Source organism: Zeus faber (assembly GCF_960531495.2).
Source record: "Zeus faber genome assembly, chromosome: 6".
In the NCBI taxonomy this organism is placed as follows: Eukaryota; Metazoa; Chordata; class Actinopteri; order Zeiformes; family Zeidae; genus Zeus; species Zeus faber.
The window spans coordinates 2122983-2133017 of record NC_137201.1 but is presented as its reverse complement, the minus strand read 5'-3'; the positions used below and the strand labels follow the sequence as shown (position 1 = coordinate 2133017).

At 44.6% G+C, this 10035-nt stretch overlaps 1 protein-coding gene across 1 annotated transcript in view; it reads right to left on the bottom strand.

The window, feature by feature from the left end:
* Window positions 1–9097: 9097 nt before the first annotated feature.
* The window catches only part of carmil2 (capping protein regulator and myosin 1 linker 2), a gene marked incomplete at its 5' end in the record, with an annotated part of 72405 nt that continues 71467 nt past the window's right edge, over window positions 9098–10035 (bottom strand). The window contains 1 exon segment of the mRNA XM_080002336.1: window positions 9098–9954. Coding sequence (XP_079858462.1) covers window positions 9539–9954 — 416 coding nt within the window. The 3' untranslated portion in view covers window positions 9098–9538.

Sequence of the window (10035 nt, the reverse complement as noted above, 5' to 3'; positions counted from 1 at the left end):
AAGCGTTGCAGCTGCACCGAGGCCCAGTGGCCACTAGGCGCCCCCAGTGGCCGCTAGGGGCCCATCCCATTGGCGCGCCAGTGCACCCTTGATCAGCATGCCAGTGATGCGCTCCGGTTCTTCTGTTTATTTGGTAATTTTATTTCACTGCGTTCCTTATTGAACAAAGCAAAAGGAGATATTGTCTCCTCCTTCCTGGGGTCAGGGTATTCCGATGCACCAGTCTCGGCCGTTGGATTCTGACCCTGCGGTGGTGTTGCGATCTCTGATAGATTGAGGTTTCCCCAATGGCTTTCCTCGACTACCATGTCAGCCTGGCTAGGTGGTGTGTGTTGGGGAGAGGTTTTAGAACTTATAGCTGTCACCGAGCTGGATTTGGCTTCCTTTTTCTCCTCTTTTCTCCTCCCACCAGAACAAGGGGAGGGCAGTGGGCCTGATACAATGCACTGTTTGTTAGTATTCAAAACTATTTATGAGGTGGATAAAATCTTATTTAAGTTTCTCAGATCGCTGCATTCATTGGTGCCCACTTGCACCACAACAGCGGAGACAGACAGGTGATGATGAAGCAGCTGTGGGATGGTGATGTTAATGTCCCCGACGTGTGCACCTGGATGGCAGGAAGTGCGGCACCTGTTTATCTGGACATGATGGACAATGGATGACACAACAACAAGCACGGGGGAACAGCCAGAATGACTGGCCTTAACAGCCGCCATGGTGGACGTCCCAGGGTGCATACCAGTCATCCCAGGGTGCCCACCAACAGAGAAGCAAGGGGGAGGTCGTGCTTGATCGCGAAGAGAGATCACTGATCAGAGAGATCAGAGAGCAGAGAGTTTTTTTTAAGGTTTGAGGAAGTTTTATTTTACAAAGGCTCTTTAGAAGAGATTTACAGGAAAATATTGGCTCATAATCTGGGAAACGTATACAACAACGGGCTGAAGGAACCTTTTAATTCCTGGAAAAAAAGTTCCTGGGGCTAAAAGTTCTGAATTTTGGGAAATGAGCGCTCCTTATTTTCACCACTGTCAAAAGGGGTTCCACAAGATTCAATATGTGGTCCAATCTTGTTCACAATTACATATATACAATATATACAATATTTGTAGCAAATTGCAATTCCCATCTTTATGCGGATTATACAGTTCTGTATTTCTTTGCTGATACTGCACACTCAGCCACTGAAATACTACAAGCCTTTGAAAAATTGCAAGACACATTTTTTAATTTTAATTTTGTCCTAAATTCAAACAAGACTACTTTTATGTTACAGTATTCTCTTGTGTCAGAGTTTGTTGACAGTAGTTTGCATATTACCAATATGAATGGACACAATATCGAGAGGGTCTCGGAGTATAACTATTTTGGTATTTGGCTGGACAAAAAGTTACTTTTAAATTTCACAGACACACTTGTCAACAAGCTGCGACAAAACAATGGACATTTTTACAGAAACAAAGCAAACTCTCCTATGTTCAGTAGAAAGCGGATAATTCTTTCATTCTTAATAAACAGTCTTCTTGTCTGTTTTGGATCATGGAATATATGGAATCTATAGACACATCTTTGCCTCCACTCTTAAACCCCTACATTCAGTTTATCACTTCACCCTACCGGTGACAGTTATTCTACCCATCAATGCATCTTATATGAAAAGGATGGGTGGGCGTCTCTAACAGTAAGACAGACATTGTTTTTTATTTTTTTATTTATAAAGCCCTAAATGGCAACTTACCATCATGTATCACTTCATTCTTAAATTGGTCCTAGAGTCATTATTCAACTTGCTCAAATGATTGGCTTAGGCTCAAAGTCCCGCATGCACTAAATTTGGAAAAACTGCTTTCAGTTTCTGTGCTGCACACACAAGGAACAGTTTACAACACACATTGAAACCGTACACAATTATGCCTATTGGTCAATTTAGGACCACGACTGCACACTGCTCCGTCCATGAAAGTAACTGTAACTGTGTTTGACTGTGTTCTGTTGTTATTTGTTGTTTGTTTCCTCATTGGTTTTTTTGTTGTTGTTTTTTTTATGTTATTTGTCCATTTATTCTGATGTACTATTTATTCTGATGTTCTCCCTGTAAGCCCTCAAGTTCTCCGATCACTTTCATTTTGGTAGCAGACGTTGCAATTCCAGTTTCTATACGTCATTTTTCCTTCTTCATTTCCAATTCTGCAGACCTTCTTGCGCACTTCATTTCAAACTGATGTTCCTCCTCCTCCAGTTTGTGGCTCTCTTCCAGACCTGCAGCCTGTGCAACCAGAGCAGCGCGCTCGGATTCAGCCGTGTACAGAGACCATTTTCGACAATTCAGAAATTCCTGATTATTTTCCTGTATTGCTGGCAATGTCATCAGGTCCAACTTCATAGTCGCTGTTGCTTGCTGGTTGAAGCCTTTCTATTTCAGCTATGAATGCATTAAACGTGCAATTTTGGTTTTATACCAGTCTAGTATATCCCCCTCCTTTTCATAATCAAATAACATAGATTGCACAGACTGATGCAGATCTGCAAAAAAAAAAATGTCTCAAAGGCAGCTCTCAATTGATCAATAATGAAGTTTTCATCATCATCAACCAGTGCATTAATTTAATTCATGTGCCTGGTCAAAACGCTCAGTTTCCCTCTGCGAGAGTTCAATTTATGGATCACGCCGAAATGTTATCCTCCTCCTCCGAGCAGTCTCCGAATTACTGGGTTCTGACATAATGGCAATCTTTCAGTGGAACAGTAAAAACACCTGTAAGGCAATGTGACGTAGTGGTTTCCGGTCTGGGCTTATGTATTGATATTTAAACAAATAGTGTATTGATCTGAAAAAAACAGATCAAAAATAGACCTTTGCAAACTGTGTCTGCTGTGATTCCTTCCAGGCTTCCTACACAGCTGTCTCTAATCTGCCCCTGGATCTGGTTCAATTTGCAGTTAGGGCTTTGGTGTCCAAGTGACCTCTGGAGGTCACTGTTGAGCTAATTTTACTTTATAAGTTTAAATGGCTCCAACAATTTCTGTAATTAAATTGTTTTTTAGGTGTTGTTTAGCTTTTATTCTTCTTTCGCTTTATATAACGTCCTGTATGGCTCAATTGAATTGCCCTGGTTAATTAAACGGTGTGAGAGAAAAATGCATATGACCAACTATTTAAATGAGAACAATAGCCTTTTTTATGTTACGTGGGTTTAAAATATTGCCTCTGGGTTTTTAAGGAGCCCCCAGAGTTTATGTAAAGTGACTGTTCTTTCTCTACAATGTCAATTGTAATATTGAAGAACCAGGTCACATTTCATCTTCATTCAACCTTGTATGGAGATAAGGCTAACCCCAGGGGAGCTTGAAAAAGAAGTGTAAGGGATAGAAGGATTGCATCTGTGATGTCCTTGGACAACCCTTAGCTGTGAACTCCAGATAGAACAACCACCACAGATTTGTCAGGGCATTGGTAATATATATTTTTAAACGCAACAATGGATAATACTTAGGGATTCAACTAATTTCAGATAAAAAGTAATTTTGCAATTCTTTAAATTTTCATGAAAAGTGTCAGTTTAGAGGTCAGGTCAGCTTTCATTCACTTAGATATTCATTGTAACATGCACAAACAATAACAAATATAGCTGCAGGCAATAATACACAGGGTCCAGTATATTCTTTTTAGGTACTGTGGTGTTCTCTCGGGTCAAACCACTGGAGGGAGCCATAGAAGAGGGTGGCATCCAGCTTAGAAAGGTTGCCAGCTGGGCATCATTGTAGACAACACCAGCGGTGGCTGAAACGTGGAGCAACCAAACCGGGCCAGATCAGCATCAAGGTGCCAGCCTACAAAGGGAGAGAGGACTCACCCTTCATGAGAAGAGAAGGCAACCAGAGTCAGTGTGGTGCCGGGACTCCCTCACCTGTTGTAAAAAGGGTTGAATTTAACATAGAGCTGAGGACAACACCAGCAGGAGCCAGGAATGCTGCTGATTCCCCAGACCGTGAAGAACCTTAGTTGTTTTTGCTCCCGCACCCTTTTCCCGCTCATGATTTAAATAAATGGACTTCAATTGATTATACTTGAAAACTCTTACCTCGGAGCCTCATCCCCCCGCTGAGGTCAACACCATAAGACTAGGACTGCCACATATGGTGGAGAATGCGGGCATAAAGGATCTCTACCCTCCCCAGAAAATGGCGGAAGCAATCAAGATGCTGGTAAAGGGTCAGGATGAGCAACAAGCAGGCATGGCGAGGCTGGCCCGAAGGGAGACCACGGACTGGGACAGACCCAGGGCGCCCACGGAGGTACTCACCAAAAGGTTGGCTGAAGACGACATGATGACCTTTGTGGAGGTCTTTGAGTGGACGGCTGAGAGGGAGTGAGGAATGAGGAGCCATCCTCGCCCCATTTCTGACGGGGGAAGCACAGCGGACTTGCCGGGACCGACCAGCTGCAGAGGCTTACAATTATGGGCGACTGAAAGTCGCCATCTTAGCCTGATATGGGTTCAGCCCTCCCACTTGGGTGCAACACTTCCATGCTTGGCAGTTTCCACCAAGCCTGCCCGGCCCCAACTCGCAGACATGAGCCGCATGGCCAGGACATGGCTGGCGGAGGGGAATGGCCCATCTTTTGTGGCGAGGGTGGTCCTGGACAGCTGCCTCCGAGCCAAAAGGTATGCTGCGCAGACGGCCCTGGTGACACGATGGCACAGTGCATTGCACTGCTGCCTCACAGCAAGAAGGTCCTGGGTTCGATTCCCGCCTTGGGCGCTGTTGGCACCGTGCTCCGGCGGGTTATTTCCCAAATAGGAGCCTTTTTGTGTTTGCATGTTCTCCCTGTGCTCACATGAGGTTTCCTCCACCTACCATCAGTAAGGACCACACCAAAAACATGCACACATCATCGTCTGACCAGCGATGGACACTTGGTACCAGGTCCCCGGGCGCGTCGATGAATGCTGCCACTGCCCACCCCGAGGAGGACAAGCCAGGATGGGTCAAATACAACGGCCACATTTCACCGGCCACCATCCAAAGCGTGTGTGTGAGTATATGCATGTGTTGTAGTGTGGTGTGTTGCATGACAATTAAAGATTCTTCTTCTTCTTCTTCCAACAAGAGAGGGCAAGTGGGGCACCAGTAGTTCCGCTGTGTGGTAACCCCCCGAAAGGAAGACCCAACCCACTGAGACTGCCAGCTTAATGGCCCAAAGCCGCACTACCAGAGCCCCCTCATACCACTACCAATCATTGAAACCCCTTCGAACGCCTGGCCATGGACATAGTGGAACCCTTGCCCTGAACCACTCGGGGACAACGCTTCATCCTGGTCATCATGGATTATGCCACCCAGTTTCCAGAGGCCATCCCCCTATGCACTGCCAGTGCCCGGGCTGTTGCTAGAGAGGTAAAAACCTCAAGGTGAAGCAACTGCATACGTCGGTGTACCACCCCCAGACAGACAGCTTAGTGGAGAGATTTAACAGAACCCTAAAAAGAATGCTGCGTAAAGTGTCAGATGTAAATGTTATAAACTGGGACCAGCTACTGCCACATGTGCTCTTTGCCATCAGGGAAGTGCCCCAGAGCTCCACAGGGTTCTCCCCCTTTGAACTGTTGTATGGTCATAGACCTCAGGGAATCCTCGCCCTGGCCAAAGAAGCACAGGAGAACCAACCGTGCCCCTACAGGTCAGTGATCGATCACGTCTAACATGCAAGAGCAGATGTCGCGGATCTGGCCTATAGCCCACATGGCCCAGGCCCGAATCTACAACAAGAGAGCCAGTGTCAAGAGAGTTCCAGCTGGGGAAGAAGGTGTTGGTCCTGGTCCCCACGAGTGAGTGTAAGAACCCCGAAGAAGCCCGATGGCAAGGACTGTATGAGGTTATAGAGCGCAAAGGCCCAGTGAACTACAGAGCCCAGTAGGCAAAAGTTGCACCAAATTTACAATGTGAATTTGTTAAAAAACTCCCAAAAGAGCTCCCAAATGTGGTGTTGGTAACTAACTGGCGTCCCCACAAGTGATACCAGTCCCCCTGGGGCAACTGGATCCTCACCAGAAACAGGAGTTCACGGAGCTGATATCCCAATACAGGGACGTGTTTTCCGACAAACCTGGCCCGACGGCCATCATTCAACATGACATTGTGACTAAACCCAGAAATATCATCCGCCAATGACCCTATCGGATCCTGGAAGCCCGCTGAGCCGTGGTAAAGGAAGAGGTGAAGAAGATGCTGGAACTAGGAGTGATTGAGGAGTCCCACAGTGCCTAGTTGAGCCCCATCGTCATGGTACCAAAATCAGATCAGACGACAAGGTTCTGCAATGACTTCCGGAAGCGGAACGAGATATCCAAGTTTGACGCAAACCCCATGCCCTGGGTGGATGAGCTGGTAGAGAGGTTGGGCCCAGCTAGATTCATCAGCAGCCTTGACCTAACTAAGGGGTACGGGTAGGTACCCCTCACAGAACAAACAAAGGAAAAGACGGCTTTCTCAACACTTGTACCAATATCGGGTCCTACCATTCTGCATCCATGGGGCACCGGTGTTTCAGTGAATGCTGGACAGAATACTGCGACCTCACAGGAACTAAGCGGTGCGTACTTGGAAGACATAGTTATTCACAGCCGGGACTGGGGTTCCAACAAAAGACAGCCCTGAGAGATGCAGGTTTGGTGGCAAACCCAAAGAGGGGGAGGAGAGTACCTGGGGCACACCATTAGGAGAGGGTTAGCCAAGCCTCGGAGGAAGAAACTGGAGAGCCTCCGCTGCTGGCTGCAACCAAATACCAAGAGGCAAGTCAAAACGTTCTTGGGGCTAGTGGGGTATTATTGGCAGTTTGTACCAAATTATTCTGCTCTGGCAGTTCCTCTCCATGTCACCAAATCGTGGGGTTACGTCGTGAAGTTATGTCGATATTCTTTCAGAATAATGTGACTGACCTTCAGACTGACCTGGACATATTTACATAACATAGTTATGTCCATGTAATTTCATGAATCCAACTTACATGACATTACGTATGAAGCATTGTTATTTCAACATAAGTATATGAGAAAGGGCAGTTCTACATATTGTTCTAAATATCTGAGTTAGTCTTAATATTGAATGTAAGTTCCAAAGGAGATTAATTAGTAAATTAGGACATGAAATGACAAAACAAGTTAAACGCTGTTAAACTCATAGCTGCACACTGTTTATTTCTGGAGACTCCAAATTGTAAATCATCCTGGTGAAATGAGCCTCTTAACACCAATACGTATGGGTAATCAACACTTGCATTGAAAGCTTTACCATTAGTGCTTTTTTTTATCAGATTTTTCTTCTTTTTTTTTTTTTTTGTGACAGACTTTGACGACTGGATTTTTTGGACAATGGCTTCTTTAGTGTCTTAGATTTTCGGCTTTTTTTCAGCCTCTGTAACAAAATAACTTTTGTTATTACTTTTCATAACAATATGAATAAATATATTTTATTGTAAAATATATAAATACATGTTATTTGTTATTACTACTTTACTGTACTTTTTTGTTAATGTACACTTTTGTTAATGTACAATTTGAAAATACAGTTTAATAGATTACTTGTCTATATGTAATGCAGACAACATTATGTAATTTTAACATTCATTTGGAAATATAAGTATTATGGAATAATTTGTCAATATCAAAAACACTTTCTGCCTTTTCAATAAATTGTGTTAAGTTTAGGTGTAGGAAAATGTTTATACATGACATTTATTACAAAAAAGTCATTTATTTTTTTGTTTTGAACTATATCTCATTGTTATCTTAACTCGTTGCATTAAAGCACATCTTGAGTTCCGATCCAAAATGATAGTGTATTCACGTCGATTTACGAAATGTTAATTTACGTAATTTATTTGTAAAGTTGAGTTGAGTTTTTACTTGGATTACATTTTTAGTAAGTTCGGTTTTCATGAAATACGAAAAACGTTTTTCTGTTGTTCTGTAAGTAATTACCATTGCACAGCTTCTATTTTTACGACGCCCCCTGGATCTTTAGCGCATCACTCGTTTCAGTGTTTTCGAGTGGATGTATTGACAAATCTTTATTAATGAACAGATCTACTGTTATCTACCAGGTAAGAAGCTATATAAATACACATGAAAATCGATACTTTGGTAACGTCAAACCACTACAGAATGACCGAGTCTGTGCCGCACACTGGACATTCCCAATCGGAATCTGTACATTTATAGTAAATAATATGATATCATAAAGCATCTGTGGCAGCTTCGCCTACGACATGCCAGCCAAGTGGCGTTTTCAGGGACCTTAGGCACAGAGACACAGCTGATGGGTTTCAGACACAGTTCATTGTAGAGAGTGGGCTAGTTGGAATAAGCCCGGGAGCAGATAGAGATGTGAGATGACGAGGGCTCCTCTCTTGAGTGTGTGTGGGGATGGGGGTTTAACCTGTTGCTCGTTAGACCAACCGACGAGCAACAGGTATGCAGCCACTCTGATCCTGGGCCCCAATTACCTAGACCCATGACAGGTGTGGCTGCTTAAACCACACCATCCCCACCACAGTGTCTTACTGTAAATATCATCTTGTTCATTTTATTTACGACTAGTGACGTGTCAGTAAACCAAGACGGCTGAAAATTTTGGGTCAAAGCTGTTTCGGTTATTCATTAATATCTGCTCCGTATGATCGGATGGATCGATTTGGATGAAATTTAAACCACATGATCCTTGTGAAGTAGCAATAAATGACACCTTAACTGTGTTTGTAGGTTCTGGCGAAGTATGTGTTCCAGATTGTTTTAGCGGGTTGGACATATTTTGGTGTGAAATGCAATGGCCCATGTCTGTAATATCGATCTAAATGTGCTTGGTTTTTCGCTAATATCTGTTCCCTATGTGGATCGATTTGAATGAAACTTCAACCACGAGGTGTTTGTGACAGCACAGTTCAAACAAGACGTAACTGTGTTTGTGTGTTATGTCGAAGTTGGTGTTCCAGATAGTTTTACATTTCAAAATTCTAACAAAAAACCAACCAGACACAAACTGTGATGACACAACTCAATCAACTTTTTAATAATTCTTAACAAGTATAGTTATGGATTTACACTCTCCTTTTTAAAACATTTTGTTCATAATTATTATCATTTTTGTTCCCTTTGTTTTGTACATGTTTTGCCGGCGTGCAAGGCAAATATAGACGTGACGGTAGAAAATAACCCGTCCACAACCTACCCTTCTGGGGAAGCAGGGTGTCACAACCATAAAACATGGGATTAATGGGGTAATTTTGGAGTCAGTGGAGTCAAAAACAGTGTCAGTTTTTGTGAGGATGTGTGGGGTGGTGTTGGGGATGGGGGTTGGGGGGTGATGGGTGGGGTAGGCTTTCCCATTTTTTTAGATTTAGTGCAGTGTTAGAATCTGGTGTACTTTCACTCTCACTCCCAACACTGCCTTTCTGGTAATAAGTTATGTCATTATTGAACCCCCTCCGCCCTCTGCATGAGGAGGGGCTCCAGTGCTGTGTCAGTGACGTGTGGTGGGTTCAGTCCTTTGGTCCGGTTGCTATGCTGCCCTTCTGTGCTGTGGCAAAGCCCCCCGCCAAATCCCCCATCTGTTGTGTCCCCTGGTCCGCTGCCATGACTGGGTTTGTGCTTTCCGGAGTCTCCGACGGGGGTCTCTCGGTGGTCGGGCAAGGTCCCTGGGTGGCAGTTCTCAGGGAGGTGCAAGGGGCCTTCTGGAGGGGAGCGGGGTCTCCTTTGTGTCCTGGTGCGGCCATGGAGGGGCCTTTTCTCCCATCCGGGGGTGTCCACGTGGGTCCCTCTCCCAGAGGTTGTCGGTTCCCAATCCTCTCCAGGTCTCCGGTCGTCCCACTCTGTTTCTTACTCTCTTCCCTCCTCCTCCTCCTATCCAGTTCTTCCTCCGCACCGCCCTTTCTCCTAGCCTCCTCCTCAGTCCCCCCTGCACGATCAGCAACACAGAACGGAAAGAAGAGCTTCAGTTTTACGCTGAATGGAAGGACAAGGAAGAACTCCCACACAT